Source organism: Phoxinus phoxinus (genome assembly GCF_949152265.1).
Source record: "Phoxinus phoxinus genome assembly, chromosome: 1".
Classification (NCBI taxonomy): Eukaryota; Metazoa; Chordata; class Actinopteri; order Cypriniformes; family Leuciscidae; genus Phoxinus; species Phoxinus phoxinus.
Window position 1 is genome coordinate 29,915,889 of NC_136876.1, and position 22,505 is coordinate 29,938,393.

The following is a 22,505-nucleotide window of genomic DNA, read 5'->3' on the forward strand; positions in this document are numbered from 1 at the left end:
TCATATGAAGGCTATGAAAACAAACATAGTGAATAACCAAATTACATTACATTCTAACATTGTAACATTACAATCTAAAAACAAAATAATGTTAAACTCACTAAACTTTAAAAAAAAAAAAAAAAAAAAAAACTGCTATCATAAAAATACACTTGTAGGTTTGACATTCTACTTATATAATTTATGTTCACCAACAACAACAACAACAAATATTCAAAACCAAATATATTTAGCAAAATATAGGCCTATGTATATTTTAGTCAGAATTATAGCGCTCCTATTCTATTGCGCTCCCTCTCGGTGGCGCGCATGCACGCGGGGTGGCGCTCGTTCATGTACATGTAAGTTTAGCTTTCAGATATCTTCTTTCAGCCCGTCCACTCCTGACAGAAAAATTAAAATATTTGCTTAATTTTCTAACATTTACAGATGGAGAATATGTCCGTGAAATGTAAGTTATTGCATTGAGAAATGTATTGGGTGTCACTACAGCTTAAAGGACACTACAGTATTAATAGAGGTGTATTTGTTCCCACCAATCGCTGCACAAGTTAAAGGGTAACTAAACACCAAAACAACTTTTTTAAGTCAATGATCTCCACAGACAATTTAACATCCTCCACTTCAGGTCCTCGACTTCAAATGACCGCTCTGTTGCAAAGCGAGTCTGACAGCAGCTGTCAATTAATCCATCACTGCGGGTCTCAGGTGTAATGCATAGGTAAAACCTTTATGGGCATATATGAAACTAGCATATGCCCCAAACTAGCCAAAACAGTCATTCTGACCGTCACGGGAAAACAATATGAAAATAATAAACTGCGAGAAAACAAACTGATTTATTTGTTTTAGTGAGCAAAAATATCATGCTGTAAAATTACAATGAAAATATCATGTTGTAAATCATTATGAAAGTATTCTCCACTAAGCGGGCTAACTTGGATTGTTTTGGGGGCAAACAGTGTGCATCAATTTCACTGACGCTTGTGGATCAGTTACTTACAGTCAACACAGGTAATCTCTACCTTCCATGTGCAGCTCCCACACACAACCTTATGACATTTGTCACAAGTGTCCTTTGTTTTGTTTTTCTTGCATTCAGTTTCTCTGCAATTGGCAAAAGGGAGCAAATGATACACGGTCTGTAATGCATACGGTCAGTATGATGGCCATTATCAAATACTCAACTCTTTTGTTTCTTGTAATTTTAATAAAATAACAATGATAGAATAAAATATAGGCACATTTAGGAAAAGTCAGGGTCCTAGTTACAAGGTTAAAGTTTTGAAGTTTTATTTCAACAAAGTTATTACATTGCAAACATGTTAAACCGTCAAAATGGCTGCCTTGGTAGATCTAGTGTTAAATTTAAAAGTAGCTTGTTTTATTTTGGGAAAGTGTCCTGAAAAATTATCTTGAGCCCTCAGAGACATGAACAGTTTTTGTTCAGCCCTGCAGTCTTTTGTCTTACTGTGAATCTCTTGCACAGTAATAAACAGCTGTGTCTTCAGTCTTCAGGCTTTTCACCTCTAAATACAGCATGCTTTTACTGGTGTCTTTGGTGATGGAGAACTGGCCCTGTAGAGACTGAGCAAAAGTAGTGCCAGTGCCAGTGTCTATGTATCCAATCCACTCCAGTCCTCTCCCTGGTTTCTGACGGATCCAGTGCATCCAGTTGATGCTCATTGAGATTCCAGAGACACCGCAGGACAGAGTGACTGATTCTCCTGGTCTTTTCACCACAGAATCTGAGGAACTCAAAGACTGACCACTAACACCTGAACAACAGAGAAATTAATGTTAGATGGATTAGAACAATAAAATAATAATCTACTGCAAATGGGAGGTGCTCACATGCAATAATCATCAGTAGGAGTCCATATAGTAGCATCTCCATTGCAACAGAAAAAGGCAGTAAAATAGTTATGGTTACACTGAAGCTGTTTAGTCACTGAACACATGCACTGACTGAAAGTTCAGCTTATAACACAATCTTTCAAGAGTCTGGGAGACGTTGACCCTTCCCACAAAATCATTTGCATCTTTGGAGGTTTACAGACTTACACCGTAGTTTAATGCAGTAATCTGTTAATTATTACAGTAGACAAGGGAAAAAATCTTGACCAACATTTGATAAGTGAGATAAGTTACATTACTTTAACAGCAAACAACTTCTTTCTGTAATCTATTGGTGTGTTATTTGTTATTGAGTCAATGTTTCAGAGATGCAACCAGAGCACCAAGTCTGGCTTGGGGTTGGTGGTTACAATCTATGGTGGAAAGATAAATTGTTTTTGGACATTCAGTAATTTCAAGGTTAGAATGAATGTTTGTTTCTTTGCATATTGCTGTTGTTTCTTCTCCTTTCCGGATTAGTATAACATTGGTGTGTCAGTTAGGGCATAAGTAGTTTCATGAAGTGGTTGTGATTCCACGTGTATCTGCCTTGTAGGCTGAGTTTGCAGTTTATCAAGGTTGCTGGAGTTACAGGTACAATTAGTGCATCATGGTGCATGTTAATTTAAACGTTTTAATCATTTTAAAAATCATATCTTAATCTTTTTTATATAAATAAGCTCCATCTTGACACCATGTATTAGTAAATATAATGACGTTTTGTGGTAGAAGGATTATTAGAAAAAAGAATCCAGTCCATTCTTAAAATAAGGGAATGTATGCTAAACTGAACAAATATACTTCATACTGAGACATATAATGTGGGAAACAGACTAGTCATTATGATTAAAAATAAAGAATAATTTTAATATTTACAGGTTTTTGTATTTAATGTATGTGCATTCAAAACACTTTGTGTCACTTCAGAGGCTCTTCCACTTTTTCAGTGTAACAAACATGTCCACCTCATTTCTCATGAGTTTTTGAACAGCTGCCTGTATTAGTGTTTCCACAGTGTCTCTTGCACAGTAATACACTGCAGTGTCTTCAGTCTTCAGCTGATTCATGCGCAGATACAAATTAGAGCTGTCCTTAGTTGCTGTGAACCTTCCCTGGACTGACTGAGCTGAGCTCTTAGCAGAATCTGAATAATAATAAATAATCCATTCCAGTCCTTTTCCAGGTGCCTGGCGGATCCAGTGCATGTAAGCGCCACTAAGAGTGAATCCACTACATGCACAGGTCAGTTTGTGGGAACCACCTGGAGCCACAACTACTGACTGTTCAGACTGCGTGAGCACAATCTGAGAGTCAATACCTGTGGATAAACAAAACATTTTTATAAATAATTTGGATCATGTATTTATTTACATTAAGAAAATAGTTTATTTTGTCCAGGGAATATACTTACCAGACACTGTGGCCAGCAACAACAACAGATACAAAGTGAACATGATTTATATCAAGGGCTGAACTAGTGATGAGTTCTCCAGTCAACAGTTGTTTAAATATGTAACAGACATCAGCTAATTTGCATTGAAATCCTGATAGCAAATACTGTGGAATCTGTGGAGCTTGAGGCCATTGAGGTTCATTTCATGGGCAATAGTACCACCTCTTGATATAAAATTATTATTTTTTTCGTTACAGCTGGTACGTGCATGTAACTTAATCTGAGTTTCTTCAAACAGATAAACAGTGACGTGTTCTGGTGAGAGTGTTTTAGTAATGGGCAGAGTCCCGTAGCCTCTGCAATGTATGTTGTTAAAACAGACTCTAGAGTGCTATTCACTTTTATAATGTTAAAAACATCACCAAACAACAGAATAACAAGCTTTGCTGAAATGTTCTTTTTAAAATAATAAAATCTGCAGAAATGCTTTTTAATAGTTCATCAATCATTATTAAATGTGAAAATATCTCTCTTACTGTCTTGGCAGTTTTGGTGCACAGTGCTGCAGTCATTTTAGTCACTGTGTCTCTCGGGAACAATATTATACAGCAGTGTCTTTGTTTTTCACATTATACATCTGCAGTTACATCTGCTTCCTAGTGTTGTCTCTGGAGATGGTGAATGTCCCTGAACAGACTGAGAGTAATATATATATATATATATATATATATATACACTGGCTATCATATCTGATTAATGCCAGCCATTCCAACTCTTTTCCATACTTCTGTCCAAGCCATGCAGTATCATTAATATTATCAATGTCCATATCAGAGGCAGTACATGTCAGTTTATGGGATTCTCCAGGTTTAATGACTACAGCTTCAGACTTCAGTGTCTGACACCAGCAATCTGCGAAATAAAACATGATAAATGTGTGTAAATTCAGATAAAAAAATAAACCATTATATTATGAGCGATAAAGACTGGAATAATACATTGAGAAGCCAGCAACAGTAATGTAAATCCCAAAATGTTATGCTCCATATGGTTGTACTGAATTGTACTGAGCTGTACAGGGATACAGAACTTATTATGAAGGTTCTAAAGGAAGATTAATTTACATATACAATTTTAATTATTCAGTTAATATTATTCAATTAAAAAATATTAAATATTCAGTTTGGGATGTACTGAATTTGAATAAGGGCATAATATTACTGAGTCAGATATATATAATGGATCACTTGATGTGTATATATTATTCTGGGCTGGATTTCACGATAACGTTTTCTCTTAGCGCGCTACGAAGACTCTAAAGGTATAGTTTAACTAAAGGTATAGGCTACCATTTGTAGGCGTGTTCCCCGAACCATACCTTAGGAAACTGCTTAAGATATACCTTCTTACTAATAAATGCAATTTCAACTATTTCTGAATTGCTTATTTTATAAAGAACACCGCTTTCTCATTCGCACAAGAGAATAATTGATTCTCGAGCCGTCGATATCATCAAATTCAGCACCATCACCACGGACAGCGGCAGGTAACGTCGCACGTTTTCAACATACCTGACTCGTGGGATATTATAAAAAATAATCCAAACTATAATAGTGTAACGGTCACCAGCTGGAGTGCCCTTGAGAGCCACCAGAGGGCACTCCACATAAGACTATCACTCACAAACTACATTTCCCATACTCACTCCCCGGACTCATCATCACTTATCATTGATCACATTCACCTGTACCTCATTCACTGATTGCATTCACCTGTCTCATCATCCTGTTAGTCTGTCTATTTATACCATGTCATTTCATTCACTCACCGCGAAGTCTTGTCTAGTGTTTCACTGCAATTCCGAGCGTTTTCCCTGGTTTCTTGTCATTTGGTTTTTGGATATCATTCTCTGGTCCCTGGATTACTCTCTTGCCTCTGGTCCCTGGATTACTCTCTTGCCTCTGGTCCCTGCCTGTTTTGTTTGTTTGTTTGTTTTTTGTTTGACTGCCTGTCTGTGTATGATCCTTGCCTGTACATTGGATTACGCCTCTGGATTGCCCCATACAATAAAGCTGCGTTTGGATCTAAAACCTCGTCTCGGAGCAGTTCGTAACAAATAGCCGATAGCCTAGCCTACATATTTTATTTATTAAAACATTATACTAGCGAAACCGTTTAGAGATGTACAACCAATTACCTACTACAATAAACTAAATAACGTTAGGCCTAGTCTGAAATCACTATCTAGCATTACGACTGTTTTACGGTATTTGTTATAGCAAATGTATTAAAGGGACTTAAGTGATGGTCTGTCACAGCTGAAGCAGTGCTCCAGACTGGTAACGTAGGCCTACTTTTTTTCGTACAGGTGCGACTACAATTCTCACTAAATGCAGAACGAAAGAGCTCTATAAGATGGTGGGTTTGTGATATAATGTACCGCTTAACCAGGCGTTCCAGGCACTTCATGACTAATGATGTCAATGCAATTGGTCTGAATTCATTTAACTCTGTGGGTCTTGCCAGTTTTGGCACAGGTACAATGGTAGATGTTTTCCACAGGATGGGGACTTTCCAGAGATTAAGAGAAGAGTTAAAAATGTCAGTGAACACAGGTGCTAACTGTTCTGCACAGTGCCTCAGGATATTGCCACAGATTTTGTCAGGGCCAGGGCTTTTCCGTGAATTACAACGTCTAAAAAAGTGAAAGACATCCAGTTGTCTGATATTTAATACAGATGCAGAAGCAGAGGATGGAGGGGGCAGCACTGCATCAGCACCGCTGTCGCTCTCAAAACGACAGAAGAAGGCATTAAGCTGGTTTGCCCTTTCCAGTCCCTCACCTCCATGCATAATCAGGGAAGGATTCCCCCTGCCCTTGTGGGGGACATTGGTCATGGTCTTAATCCCCTGCCATGCCTCACGAGAGTTGCCTGACACCAAGGTTGCCTCAATCTTCTGTCTGTACCTGTACTTATCCAGCTTTATTTGTCTTTTAATCTGTCTTTGAATGTCCCTTTTGGCTATATCATCCTGATTCCTGCATGATTTTTTCTTTTCAATTATGAAATGCTTTAATTTATTGGAGATCCAGGGCTTGTCGTTTGGAAATACTTTAATGATTTTTATGGGAATGACTGAATCTACACAAAAATTGATGTATTCAGATATTGTTTCCACTTGTTAATTTATATCAAGGCATTTAAAAATGTCCCAATTTGTGCAATCAAAACAACCCTGCAGGGCCATAATACTGTCATTATTCCATACTTGAACTGAATGTTCTTGGGGCTTCTCCCTTTGCAGGAGCCTCTGATATGTAGGTCGGAGATAAACCACATTGTGGTCAGATGCCCCTAGTGGTGGAAGCAATGATGACGAGTAAGCGTCTTTGACAGTTCCATAGCATAGGTCTAAAAACTTATTTTTCCGGGAGGGACAGTTGACATACTGATAATATAACACACCGTAAGCACTTTTTCACAGGACAATTATTAAAATCTCCTAAAATAAACTTAGGAGCATCCGGAGACAGTAGATCAAGCTTGTGGGAGAAATTAAAAATAATGTCAAGTGATCTGTCGAAATTTGCCTTTGGGTGAATATATACGACAGTAAAAAATATCTGAGGGAACTCTCTGGGCAGATAAAAGGGACGAAGAGAGACACACAGCAGTTCAATATCAGGAGTACACAAACTCTCTCTCACCACCACTGTGCGACACCACTCGTCCCGGATGAGTAGGCAGACCCCGCCCCCGCGGGTCTTCTTCGTGATTGTAGTGTCCCGGTCAGTTCTGAACACAGAGAAACCGAGGGGTCCCACCTCGCTGGATGTGATGCCGCTGTCCAACCATGTCTCTGTGATAGCCATGACACAGGCACTACGGTACTCATGCAGGTAGCGGATATTTGCAGTCAGCTCGTCAGTTTTCGATTTTAGGGACTGGGCGTTAATGAGCAGCGTAACGGGCAGAGAGAGTTTGTTTTTCAATTTCCTTAAAGTAACACCAAGTAACATTTCCTCTGCGGTCGCCCTACTGGTTGGAAGCTGAATTGTCCATTAGCGCTGTCGTAAATAATTTAGCCTACCGCAGCCTGGCTGTTTAGCGGGCTCTGTGTAAAGGTGGCCTGAGGAATTCAACTGACTTTTTGTGGATTATACGCGGGTTTTTATGGACTACTACAGCATCCCGGCGGCTAAACAGACTGTGGCGAGGTTGCGTGAGTTCATGGAGGAAATGTGTTGACTGCGGCGTCTCGCCACGCTTCGCCCGGTATCTTTTTGTTTTGTTTTGTTTTTCCCTTCTCTTCGCGGAGGACATCTAGTTCAGTCCGGACAATTTATGTTTGATTGACTGAGTATTTGATCTGCTGGGACATTGGGTTTCTGGGGTTTAAATGTGCGTGGAATTGAGTTGCAATGTTTGTTTGATGTAGCCTATATCGGAGCGCGGCCGCGCCTCCAGCGCTGAATAACTCTGTGTTGCCCGACGTGTATAAACCTTATATATCTGTCAATACACGTTGTTGAACCTGAGTATTGTGAACTTTTCGTTAATGTACAATTATTTTAAGTTTATACATGTATGATTGCTTGTTTATTTTGTTGATTTAAGGGGTTTCTTAACCAAAAATAAGCTGGGTTCTGTCTGTAATCACCCCAGTATACATCAGATCCACCCGTTACCTTATGTTTTGCGTGATGTACTTTTCCCTTACTCTTTTAGTGTAAGGTAAATTGTTAGTATGATGCATGATTTACGCTTACAAAAGCGTCCGAATTTGAGGAAGTGGTGGGGGGAGTGACGTATGCCGTAAAGCACTCGAATTTTGTAGTTCTTTTTGTGCACGGGTTCCGACCCGAAACCCGAAGTTACATAGTGCCAGTAAAAGCGATACAGACCACGTCAGGCTATGGCAGACGTGTCATTTAACTTATTTTAAGTCGATGTACCATCACAAGGGTCTTGGAAATATATTATGAAGGTTGAAAAGCTACTTAGTGTTACTTTAATCTTCGCCGAGTGCCCGCTTTTGATCCTCGTTTGCGCTTTGTCCGTACAGTCCATTTCTTCGGGTTAGTCCTCAGGAAGTTCGGTATGGAGTTTACTACAGCTGCATGATCCGTAGATAAACAATCACGTATCAGTAGGAGGAAATCTCTACTATATGACTCAGCATAGTGCTTTCCAACCCTTGCCAGCGAGGGGAGTTTCTCTACTCGATCCACGGATCTAGTGTTTGAGTTTCAAAACACTGAGGAGCCCTGTGAAGGCCTGAGGACAGATCTAACTGGGAGGCCTCGCGAGAGGCCTACGACCGTCTGACCAGACTCAGGAGTCCGCGTGCTCATAGTGACTCTCGGTGAGGGGAGCACATGGTCCACCTGGTAGGCAAACCAGGCTGTAGGCAGAATAAAAGAGGTTCCGGGAGGGAACCAGTAGCAGAGAATAAACACTTTAGACAAGCCAAGGTGCAAGCTCGCCTTCAGCAGTATAAGGGGAAAAGAAGCAGCTTAATCTCGCACTTCTCAAACCATTTGTTTTAATGGCATGTTAAGGCCAGCTGAACTGATAGCAAGAGGCCACTAGCCTAAATTGAAGTTTTACGCTGCTGGATGACAATGGTTCTCAGCTCTGGTCCTGGACAGTGTACAATAGTACACATTTTGGATATCTTCCTTATCTGGCACTGGTCTTGATTAGAGATACCAAATGTGCAGTGCTGGGACTACTACAGATACAGGTACTGTTGTGAACCAGGAGGCAGAGACAGATCCATGTGCAACAATTTATTAATAACATAAAAGTAGTAATAAGGGAACTCAAAACAGCAGCAAGCAGTGTAGAAGAAAACCAGGCGTGAGTCCGGGGTTGGCAGCAAGCATACAGGTCAGAGTTAGGCAGAAGTTCAGGGCTGGCGGAGAGTATCAGAGTCAGGTCACAGGCGGGGGTTCAAAAGGCAGGCTGCACACAATCAGAGAGGTTAGTTCAAATCCAGGATCAGTATATCAGAATAACAGCGGTATATCCAGAGAAGGCTCAGACATGTAACAAGGGAATGAGACAATACTTCGCAAAGAGCGCTGAATTAACAAGCTAGATATAGGCTTGAGCTCAGAGTTCATTACACACAGGTGGAAGGTGATCAGAGCACCAATGATGCATACGAGGAGGCTAGTATGCATAATTAGTACTCAGGGGAAGGGGCTCGAGGCTGAGTACTGGGGATCTCACTAGACGCCGTAACAGGTACAGTTAATTACTTATGTTTGTTTGGTTTTTTCAGCTGTCTTCCCTCATTTTAATACAGTATGTTTTAATTCGCCTTTGGCTAAGCCACGCCCTAGAATGTAGATTGACCAATCACAGCGCAGCCAAGAACGAGCTCCCACAGAGGGTCCGACACTTTTTCACGGCGCTCCATTGACTTCAACGCAGGCGGCTCATATTTTTGGTCTCGGCAGGCTATTACGTTGTCGTTTTATAAAAAATATGGTTAAACGTTGTGCCGGGGGCATTTGTAACACAGATACGCGTTTCCCAGAGAGGTTGGAGGGGGATGTCCGTTTTTTCCCCTTCCCAAAACCGAAGTTAAATACTGACAAGTGTCGTTTTTGGATTAAACTGTGTGGACGTCCTCAGTCAGCGAAACCCCTCAAGGATCAACAAGCTCACTTTTGTGCTCTAAGATACATTTAGCTTTTAACCTTACTGTGAAGTTATAGTTAGACAGTTTTATGCTGGTTTAGATTTATGATTTCGGTTCTCTGCCCTAATTGTTGATACGCTAGCACACGCTGCTAATAAATACAGCTTTATACTCGCGTAGTTCGTTTGCTTTGTAAATAATAACGATTATAGAAGTGAATAGAGACCTACCCAGCTTTGCATGAACAGTGTTTCTCCTGATATTGTGAGTCACAACCTCCGTCTCGATTAGGATATGCGGTGGTTCATTTTTTGACTGTGACCGTTATGCTTTTGCCTCTATTTGGATGCCTTGTTGTTGCTTGCGTTTCACCGTTTGTCTTGAATAAAGCCTTCAAACGCACACTGCAGACACTTTTGCCTACTTCTATTGGACACTTTATTTGCTGCTTTATAAAAGTTTGATAAAATTTCAGCAGGAAGAGCTGTCACAGCATATAAGCCATGTTGATACCAAACCAGAGCCCAGATGAAGTTGTCGGAGGTAGCAACAATAACTAAGGGGGGCGGGGCTTAGCCAAAGGTGAATTTCAGTAGAATCTGAGCTGTCTGATGACTGACAATGATTGAGTGGCAAAAGAAAGCAATAAGTCCTCACAGCCAAGTCGAGGGGTTCATGAGACACACACCACCTCAACAAACACTCAAAATACATCAAAAATGGGAAAGAGCTTTTCGATTTATTTGTACAAATAGATTTGACAAGAAATCTGAGGTAATATTTTACAGACTGCCGAAAGCTACTGTACAGTAGTAGTGGGAAGTTCGGATCATTTTGCTGACTCGGATCTTTGAATCTCGTTCATAAAAATGAACTAATCTTTTTTTCCAAGTCATTTTGTTCATTTCAGCAGAATGTATTTAAAATCTTTTAAATTTAGTGTTCATTTTGAATTTTTGTGTGCTGTTGTATATACAGTATTTTATGTATTTGTACTCTATGTACATTTTTGTGTAGGTTTTGAATGTGTACTGTTTGTACATATTTACGTAGGTTTTGAATTTATTATGTGTGTTTTATGTACACTTGTGTATTTTGAATTTATGTACACAATATATTTACATTAAATGCTAGACTCCCCAATATATAGTTTGTAATTAAAAAATATATTTGTTGAAACATATTGTTTTATACAAATAAACTATCTGTATTTGAAAACAATGTGTATTTTATTTATTAAAATAAGGTCATAAATAAAAAATAAATATTTAACTATTTAAATATTTAACAATGCATTGGGTTAAAATAACCCACAGTTGGGAAGGTGCAATACCACCCGTTGGGTTATTTTTAACCCAACATTTTTAAGTGAGTAAGAAAGTTTTCGGGAAACACGTATTAACGATAAGTATACAGCTTAAGGTATAACTTAAGAACGACGCGTTAAGAAGGTTTTCGGGAAACGCAGCCCTGGCGTCTTCAATTGATTTTAAATTAAAAGCAAATAAATGAATAATAAACATGGTTTGGTGTCATAATCATATATATATATATATATAATAAAGAAATCATTTTATTTAAATAATTAAAATAATTATTTCCACAGTTTGTTTTCAACAGTAAAGAGTCCTTAACGTGTCTGATGATTAAGGTCTATGGCATTCAACTTCCAAACTAGTCATGCATGTTAAGTGTTTGTGCAGATGTTTTTTGCAGGAGCAGTAAACTGGTATTCATCACAGTGCCTGTATACCGAACACAATAATACACAGCCGTGTCCTCAAATTGCAGATTTTGTCCTTTAAGATATACTGTGCTTGTAGATGTATCTCTGGAGATGGTAAACTTATTTTTCAGTGAATCCTTGTAGTCTATGCTACCACCAGCATGGATCATACCAATGAATTCAAGGATCTTCCCCTGAGCTTGTCTAATCCAGGAAGGTGCCTTGGAGCCATCACTGAGAGCATAGCCTGATACTTTACAGGAAATGGTAAAAGATTCTCCAGGTTTTACCGAAATTGAGCTTGGTTGGTTGTGTTCCACAGTGCTGCACACATCTGTAAATTAAGCACAATTATGTTAATTTTGAAATGGACTTTTTGTGGTCATTATGGTTGTATCAATGTTGAACAGTTTAATTCTGCTCTAAAAACCTTTAAGAATTGTACTCACAAGGCATGACAGACATTAGGAGTACAGACAGACAAAACATGATTTCAGGAGTTGTTCTTCTTCTCTGCTTCGTGGGAGCACAATAAATATTCACAGCCAAGGATGTGCTGGGTATATAAATACTGGAGAATTTGCATTGAGTATTGGGTACAGTTCCACCATGTGTTTACAGGGTGAATATTAAAGGGATAGTTCACCAAATAAAGGAAAATTCTGTCATTATTTACTCACTCTCATATCATTCAATCTCATGTTGTCACGTATTACTTACTCTCTTCTGTGTAACATAAAATGTGATTATTCTGGCTGCTTTTTCCATTTAAAGGAAATAAAAAGTATGTCAAACTCCAAAATGACTAAATAAAGAGCCTTAAATATTTCATTTGATGTTTTCTTTACAAAAACTAGGTCATTTATCAACAATCATATTTGGAAACAGCCTGGATTTGTATTTTAAAGTAAAAAGCATTATAACTCCTAATTACTTAAGTCATTGTGAGCTTTTGAGGTTTTTGTACGTTTTTGGATAGTAATTCCTTCCGATGGATTTGGTAACAATTGAGTCATTACTATAACCATGATCTTCACTTTAGAATTAATTATACATTATGTATTATTACTATTAATTATGAACCTGTATACAGTAGTTCTCCAGAAGGTATGAAAAAAAAGTAGTTACTGATCAGCTAATAATACCTCATTCATCTGAGCATGATTACTTACGCGTTAATCAGATCTGTTTCTTGTTAGTTAATAGTTACTTGAATGTTAATAGTGCATTACTCATTTGTTCCTTTGTAGTTATTCATTAATGATGGAAAATTACTCTAAAGTGTTACCAAACACTAATAGATAACTGATTTATGCACGCAATAGCCTACATCACTTGACCTACGTGTGCAAAATGTTTTATTTATTTGACTTTGACACACAAAATTAGGTCTTTTTTCATAAGCTGTTGAATACTACAAAAATTCTGAAAGGTTTTATGTCAACAAATAAACTGTTTTATTGAAAATGTGTTTATTGAAGAGACAGGTTCTTGTGCAGGTTCTGTGGCAGTTTGTGGCACAGTGTGTTGCGAGCACAATAATACACAGCTGTGTCCTCAGTGCTGAAGTGTTGTCCTGTTAAAATGACTGCATTGCTGGAGGATTCAGCAGAGAACTTGATCTTAGTTTTCAGTGAATCTTTGACACCATTGCTACTGGAACTATAGAACCAGCCAATCCACTCCATCGGTTTTCCACTTGAATGTCGTATCCAGTTTGTGTAGCCACCGCCTGAGGCTGAATATCCAGTGATCTTACAGGCAATGGTGAACGTTTCCCCTGGTTTTACTACCATAGCAGGAGGCTGATTCAGCTCAATACAGAAAAGACCTACAATCATTAAAGCATTATATCAGTAATACAAATTGAGCTCCATTTTCTGTGTATAATTTTTTTGTGTTGAGCTGAAGATACTCACAGGGTGCAGTTGCCAAAAACAGCAGTATTGAAAAGCAGTACATGATTCTGGTTGTATTTCACTGTGGCTCTGTAAAACACTAAGAGCCTTTATTATGTGTTTACATAACGAGAGAAGGGCGGAGATTTGCATTTATGTAAAAATGTATATGTCGATAGTTCGTATAATAATTATAAACAATGATGCAAATTTATTTGCCTGACATCATATTTTTGATGTATAAAATAAAGTCTCAAAGAGAAGCAAGATACACATGTGTTTATTCATATTTATGGTGTAAATATCTTGCTACTTCTGACAAATTTTATCCTAAGAAAACATCTAACACATGTGACCCCGGATCACAAAACCAGTCACATGTCGTCGCACGGGTATATTTGTGGCAATAGCCAACAATACATTGTATGGGTCAAAATTATAGATTTTTATTTTATGCCAAAAATCATTAAGATATTAAGTACAGATAAAATTCAATTAAGATATTTTGTAAATTTCCTACTGTAAATATATAAAACATTTATTTTTGTGAGTGGATGCAGCACAATCTCGAACATCAATGGAGAACTTTAAAGGCTTTTAAAGGCGTTTTTTTGCACCCTGAGATTGTGGAATAGTTGTATCTCGGCCAAATATTGTTCTATCCTAACAAACCATACATCAATGGAAAGCTTATTTATTCAGCTTTCAGGTGATGTATAAATCAAAATGATTTTGTGGTCAATGGTTACATATTAGCTTTTAAAAATGTAGACCAATTGAACATATGGAAGAGAGGAAGTGAGTTTAATTTAAAATGTAAAACAAAGGATCTTTTTTAAGACTCATCGGGATAGGTATCAACAAGACAGTAAGCCATAAACATAATATTTATATATTGTATCAATCTATTGCAAGTGAATATGTGCAGTTGTTACCTGTTAAAGAGTTATTTGTACCTAATCTTTCTTAAACCATAAAAAAATACTTCGGTAACAATTATGTTTGTGGGCTCATCTAAAGTGAGGACTATTTATGCCTTGTAAAGCTTTTACAAAGGAGATTTAAGGCTCAGTTATCTTCTAAACAGAAAAAGGAAACAAACAAAGAACAACAAATATAAAGAACATATACGTATTTATTTGAAGATAAAAAAAATAAACTTTACAACTGGTAACTTGATATAAAATGAAAATAAACCTCTTAAATGTCATAGAAAAAAAATCCTCTACACCAAAAAACATAACTGTGCAGTACGATGAAACTAAGCCTCTGCAATCTGATGTAAAAATAAATGAATGTACAGTGTAAACATTGCTGAATAAAAATGCACCAGTGCCAACACTGGATTTAAGGAGTGCCAAAATACAACAAATACATTTTTATAAAACAATAATAATGTAATAAAATATTTCACAGTGTCAACTACCTCAGTACTAACTTTAAAACATTAGAAAACAGCAGGGAAGATACCTGAGCCTTAAATCTACTTTGTAAAAGCTTTACAGGGCATAAATAGTCCTCACTTTAGATGAGCTCACAAAAATTGTAAATTGACAGCTATGCTAAATGTTATAAAACTACCTGAATTAATCATGAATTACAGTAGGAATGCTTTTAATAAAGCATTAACATTAACACACGAGTAACTATATGTCTAAATAATAAGATGTATACATGTACATTTAAATAGTTCATTAATCATTTACTTACACTTTCTAAATTATCTTATGAACCACTGACAACTCCTAAATAACTGGTTTGTAAATAATGTAATACATAATTTAGATATGATAAATTGACCATTAATAAAGTGTGAAAATACGATTATTAAACACAGTATGCTTATAAACCAAGAATAACGCATTAAGCTTTATTTATAAAATATTAATGTCTATTAATGCTTTATTAATGATAAATTAACTATTTACTAATGCTTAACTAATGATTCATAACACGCAGTTATTATAAATTGTTACCAATACGTCTGTTTGTATAGTCATGTATTCAGTCATGTTAAATAATATTTTGACTTGAATAAACCAGTTAAGCTTCTGTGTATTTTGTTTTTGTACAGAACTTGTGTCTTGTTCAGTCACAGTGTCTCTTGCACAGTAATACACAGCTGTGTCTTCAGCCTGAAAATTATTTCCCTGCAGAAACACTGTGTTTTTGGACGTGTCCTGCGTGAAACTGATCTTGTTTTTTAATGACTCTTTAGTTTCAGTGCCACCACCATTACAAAGATATCCCAGCCATTCCAGAGCTTTTCCAGTCGGTTGACGTATCCAGTTAATACAATAGCTTGATTCTGAAATCCTGCAGGAGATGGAGAATGACTCTTGAGGTTTCACAACCAAAGATGGAGGTTGAGTGAGCTCGACACAGTAAACACCACCTGAAAACAACAATGAAATGCGTTATTAAGTGTCTCAAAATATGCATGTTTACAGTTCAGCTTTTTTTATTGCTTTAGCGTTTATATAAAGCATAAGTGAAACTCACATGATGCAGCTGCTGCCAACAGTAGAAGAGCTGATGAGAAGATCATGATTTAAGATGACAGGATGTTTTCCTTCTAACCCCGAGGCACACTTCACTTTAGTACATAAAGCAGATGGAGAATTTGCATAAAGCCATCCAGTTGTCTTAGATGTAAAACATCAATGCTTTTACCATTTAATCTGTACTTGTTTGATATCTGGAACAATTGCTAGATGTCATATGAATGTATTCTGAAAATAAAGATAAACCTACTTTGGTATTTGGATCTGTGCTGTCAGCAAATACAGCCATATTACAATGGCAGATTAAGAAGAAAAAAACATCAGATTTTTACTTAGTCTGTAGTACCAGTGCCATCCATGCAAAGATATCCCAGCCATTCCAGGGGTTGAGTGAGCTCAACACAGTAAACCACCGGAAAGCAACAATGAAAGAATATTAATTATGCCTCAAAATTTCTGGTAACAGTTACTGATGACAGTTACTCACTAGAGTTATGTGCCCTCCAGAAGCTTGCATTCTGCAAGTGAACAGTGCCTTGTGGTACCATCCCAAAGAGGCACAACATCACTTTCACAGGCCTTCACCTTGACTGATGCTGGTGGAATGACTAACTCAACCCGAGCTGCTGAGTTTTTATTCATTTTCAAGAAACGGCTGAAGACACATCTTTTTTTGTCAACACTAAACCCATACTAACACTAACTATATATCTATTTAATAATAAATAAATAACACCTTACTAAATGTAACACTTATTTAACACTTATTGTTGCCCTATTGTTGGTTTGGTCAAGTAGAAAAATTGCATACAGCTCTTTGGTTGTCCAAGATGTTGTGATTAGTCATTTATTTGGTATATTTGCTTTCTACATAAAAGAACAACATGTGTGACCAAATAAACAGATGAAGGAATCTGGAAAGAGACATTATAAGCACATTAATGCATTTTGTAAACATAGGTTGTTTAATAAACATATATTTTTTTCTTGTCTGTTGGGTTCATCTGATTCCAGTGTCTAATCAAAGTATTGGTAAAATAAGTGAGGTAGAAATATTCATCAAACATTTTAGGGAGAACTGTAAAATCCTCTGTAAGTTCCTCAAGAATTTCACACTGTGGGTTTCTATAGAACCCTATAATAGTGTTTGACTCAATTTTAAATAACTTTTTAAACCAAAAAGGTTATATAAGGAGATTATTTAAATAAATTGATACACTCATGAGCTGTTTAATTCATAAAATGTAATTATTAAAACAAAATGAATGCATTAAAATTAGATCCAAAATGATCCCATGATGGGAACCTCTAATAGGTTAGCGCCTGCAAAATCCATTAAGGAGAGTGTATGATGCCAGATGATTTCCACTGATCAAAAAATGTATGTGTAGAGTGTGATTTATGAATTTATAGTAATTTATTAAGTTTGGGTTTGTAGAACACAGAGAATCTACACAATGTAGTTCTGTCAGCCCCAGTGACTAAATACTAAACTATTATTTGATTGATTTAATAGTGTAAAATGTCTAATGCAAAAACAATTAATATACCAAGATTGAAGCTGAAGAAGCAAATAAATGATGCAGCAGTCACATAGCACCTGAAGAAAGACATTTTTATAAAAGGCAAATAAATGATGAATAAAATATTCAAGAAACTTGTATTATAGTCAGTTTGTGTATTTCCAAACAGTCTGGTATGGAGAGAATATTTGAATTATTGCACAGGTCCCCAGACAGTTTGTGGCACTGTGTATTTCGTGCACAATAATATACAGCTGTGTCCTCAGTCTGAAATTGTTGACCTCGTAAGAAAACTGTGTTGCTGGAAGTTTCAGCTGTGAAGCTGATCTTACTCTCCATTGTGTTTTTGGTGCCTGTATCACCAGAACTACAGAACCAGCCTATCCATTCCATCGCTTTTCCAGATAACTGTCGTATCCAGTTGGTACAGCCTCCTCCTGACGCTGAATATCCTGTAATCTTGCAGCCGATGGAAAATGATTCCCCAGGTTTTACCACCATTAGAGCAGGCTGGTTCAACTCAATGCAATTGCCACCTGGGAACATCCATTTAGAAAATATTGTCATTGACTGAATTGAGTTATGCACATTGTCACTGTCAAAATGAACCTGGACTGATTGTATTTTAAAGGACTAGCATCTGCAAAACATTAATAAAATAGTATAGTGTTGATTCTGATACTCACTGAGCGCAGTAAATACAATCATCACCAATAATATAAAGTACATGATTCTATCTGTCTGTATAGTCTCTCAGATGGGACCTGTGACTCTCCACCGCAAGACTTGAAAAGCTCTTTATTGTGTCTGTATGCTCCTGTTTACATAAGGAAGGAGATTTGCATCAATGCTTTTTAGTAAACAAATTCAATTAAATTGACAACCCTAAAATGAAAATGTCCCTAAATAAAAATGACAACATTGCAGTCTATTTTGCTTGTTATAAATGAGTCATTAAAATGATAAAATATCTTCTGTTTCTTTATTTTTGACACCGGTTTTATTAGAAATGATAACAAGGATGATAAATCTAGAAATTCCATCTGAATTTCATACAGATCTCAATGCAGCACTACAGAAATAAAATTTTTGTGTACTTTTAAAATGTTTCCTTATTAAATAAATTGGCATATCCTGTGGTACCTATTGCATTGATCAAAGCTGTTAATTAACTGATATTTTACAAGTATTATTATTTATTATTATTATTACATATACTTTTTACAAACACACTGTAACAGATCGGTGGCTGTAATGGGCGCACAACGCAGGAGAATCTGAGCAGTCATTTTAAAAATCCAACAGAATCATCATGTAGGAAAACACATGATCAACAAGCACAACCATGTAAATCAAAAACGTTTACAAACAGACAATGACCTAAAGAAAACGACTAAATACGCTGTAGGGCTATGCCAGGCCAGTAGTTGGCGAGGTCACTTTGAAAAGAAACACCACGTGCGCCTATAGGCGCATATTATGCGCCATGCGCATGCGCACGGCACCACAGTTTTCACATATTTGTGTTTTAGTTTACACTGAGATGATAACTGTATCGTTTTCAAAAACTTGCACTTTCAAGCGCGTTTTCAAATGTTTACGTTTCAGGCCCTGAAAACGGTGTCGTGTAAACGTCCCCTTAGGAAAACGGGAATACAGAAACTACAAAGAAACAGAGCAAACATGTGACACACAAAGTCGAGAACAGATTTAATGATAAAGCTACTCTAAGGCTGCTGCGGTATGAAGAATTATTTATGTTTCTTCAGACTTTCAAAATTGTACTGTCTGTTTCTTGGTCAAGAAGACAAAAGTTAATTGATTGATCCTCAAAACAGTCAGATAAGACTGCTTGACAAGAGCGCCACCTCTTGGAAATACAACAGTACATCTAGATCTTAAGTGAAGTCAACAGGAAAGGAAGTGGTTTTTGTATTGCTTTGACCCTGAACTCATTCACAGTGACTCTATAGCACAGTAATACACAGCAGTGTCTTCAGTCTTGAGGCTGTTCATCTGTAGGTACAGTTGACTGCTGGAGTCATCTCTGGACACTGTGAACCTTCCCTGGACTGACTGGGAATAGTAGATCTGATTGGATGTGCCAATAGTTGCAACCCATTCCAGACCTTTACCGTGACCCTGTCTCACCACAGCAGCCCAGTAGCTGCTGAATGTAAATTCAGAGGCGGTACAGACCAGCCGAAAAGATTCACCAGGTCTTTTTACCTCAGCCTGAGACTGAGTGAAGGTCTGACAATGGATATCTGTGGAAGAGAGAGAAAAAAGACAAAAAAGTCAGAAAGATGTAAACTATTTAAAAAATGACCTGTTGTCGTGTGCTTGCTAAATTAATTTATACATGATTGTTCTTATTTAGAAATAACAAACCATGTAAAAGTAGTAATATCAGGACAATAATTGAACTGATTATTGTTGTCATTGCTGTTTGATTCTCCTCTACAGGAAGCACATACAGTCAGTGAACACAGACACGCAGAAATATACATCACAGTTTTGCATGAACTCCTCCTCCAGTCTGTCAATGCTTGTTTACCTATATGTGTATGAAAAACAGGAATTTGTATGAACAGATATATAAATAATGAAGACCATAATGGTCTTTAGTGATTATGGCTATTTTTAAAGCATTTTTTGGACAGGTGAAAAGTGTGGATGGATGGATGGATGGATGGATGGATGGATGGATGGATGGATGGATGGATGGATGGATGGATGGATGGATGGATGGATGGATGGATGGATGGATGGTACATCTGACTAATGTGTTCAGGTTTTTGTACAGAACTTGTGTCTTGTTCAGTCACAGTGTCTCTTGCACAGTAATACACAGCTGTGTCTTCAGCCTGAAAATTCTTTCCCTGTAGAAACACTGTGTTTTTGGACGTGTCCTGCGTGAAACTGATCTTGTTTTTTATGGAGTCTTTAATATTGCTGCTACCACCACTGCAAAGATATCCCAGCCATTCCAGAGCTTTTCCAGTGGGTTGACGTATCCAGTGAATGCAATAGCTTGATTCTGAAATCCTGCAGGAGATGGAGAATGACTCTTGAGGTTTCACAACCAAAGATGGAGGTTGAGTGAGCTCGACACAGTAAACACCACCTGAAAACAACAACGGAAGAATGTGTTATTAATTATGCCTCAAAACTTCTATTAACAGTTATAAAGCTTATTTAATTCACTAGTATAAATAAAGCATCAGTGAAGCTCACAGGATGCAGCTGCTGCCAGCAGTATAAGAGCTGAGGGGAGGATCATGATTTGAAGTGAACGCAGCTTTATTACTCCTACAGATGCACAAAATAGTAACTCCTCTTTTAAATAGAGAGCAAGTATTGCATTTGCATACAGCTCTTCGGTTGTCCAAGATTTTGTGGTTGTTCATTTATTAATAATTGCTTTCCACAAAAGATGACAACATCTGTGACCACATAAACATGAAGAAAACTGGAAAGATGCATTATAGCACTTTAATATTTTTTTTTACTTCTATGACTGTTTGTTTGTTTGTTTTAAAGTTTTGTTAAGATATAAACTTGTCTCTCAAGTGTAATAAAAGCATTGGTAAAATAAATCTACTGTTAAAAAAATATTCTTCAGATGTAACTTCAGAATGCCTACAGGATAATTATTTTACCAATACTTTCATCACACTCCTGACAGACAAGTTACATAAAGCAGTGTTTGAATAATGGATGAGGTATATTCTTATACATTACTTAAAACATTGCCCCCCGGTTTCACAGACAATGCTTAAGCCTATAGTCCCAGACTAAAATGCATGTGTGATGCATTTTAACAGATTTAACAGAAAGCAACTTGCACTGTATTTTAAAATATGTCACTGCCATTATTTTATCTCAAGATAAGTAATGGTTATGAGTAATGGATCAGTAATGGTTTTTATAAGGCATGTTTATAAAAGCTAGCCCCTGGTTTCACAGACAATGCTTAAGCTATAGTCCCAGACTAAAATGCAGGTTTGAGCTGTTTTATCTGAAAGCAACTTCCACTAACATATCTTAAAATATGTCAGTTCCATTATTTTTGCCTCAAGATGCACACCAGTAATGTATTTTTCTACGGCATGTTTATAAAAGCTACTTAAATGTCCTAATTGATCTAAGGCCTTATCCTGGCTTAATCTAAGCCCTGTATGTGAAGCCAGGTCTAAATCATCAGTCTTAAAGTAGCTTCACCATTAAAATATGTTCTTGTGTTTGTAAAAACAAAACAAAAATAAAAGTTTAATTAGCATCTTTGATCAATGCAATAGGTGTAGATTTTACAGACAAAATAATCCATACATAAAAAGAAAGCAAAGAAAAAACAAAAGTTAATTTAGTGATGCTCTAAACAGTCAGCTAAGACTGCGTGACAAGAGCGCCACTGCTTGGAAATACAACAGTACATCTAGATCTTAAGTGAAGTCAACAGGAAAGGAAGTGGTTTTTGTATTGCTTTGACCCTGAACTCATTCACAGTGACTCTCTAGTAGTGATGGGCGAATCGATACGAAGTATCGATATATCGATACTGACGTCGAGTATCGAAAGTATCGATACTTATATAAAAATATCGATACTACAGTGTTTTTTTTTTATCCGTTGTTTTGTTTATTTGACAAGAAATTTAATGCGTACAATATGCATTGAATTGGATGAATAACCTATGTTAGTGAATAATTGTGTAGTAGAACTATTTTCCTGCTCATCTGAACACACGCAAATGCTGCAAGTCAGAACCAATCAATCACTGAGCGCGTTCATACACTGCCGGCATTCAAACAGGGCTGCGTTTCCCAAAAGTATCATAAGAAACCATTGATGCTTTTGAGAAACGTACAGAACAATGCTTAACAGAAGACAGAAAAACATGTTTTAAAT

The 22,505-nt window shown here is 37.0% G+C and overlaps 1 protein-coding gene across 10 annotated transcripts in view; it reads right to left on the bottom strand.

The window, feature by feature from the left end:
• Positions 1–22,505, bottom strand: part of ighd (immunoglobulin heavy constant delta) — a 353,545-nt gene that overhangs the window by 267,270 nt on the left and 63,770 nt on the right. For 2 of the 10 annotated variants that reach the window (XM_079618582.1, XM_079618589.1), the window contains exons 1-2: positions 1,855–1,985; positions 1,472–1,778 (exon numbers count right to left, since the gene is read on the bottom strand). The exons of 6 other annotated variants lie outside the window; for them this stretch is intronic. In XM_079618582.1, the coding sequence (XP_079474708.1) occupies positions 1,472–1,778; positions 1,855–1,897 (350 nt within the window). In that variant the 5' untranslated portion in view covers positions 1,898–1,985. Of the gene's footprint in view, positions 1–1,471; positions 1,779–1,854; positions 1,986–15,663; positions 15,963–16,069; positions 16,146–19,560; positions 19,862–19,985; positions 20,066–22,505 lie in introns of those variants that run through there. 2 more of the 10 variants (XM_079618588.1, XM_079618580.1) reach the window with 2 other exon arrangements.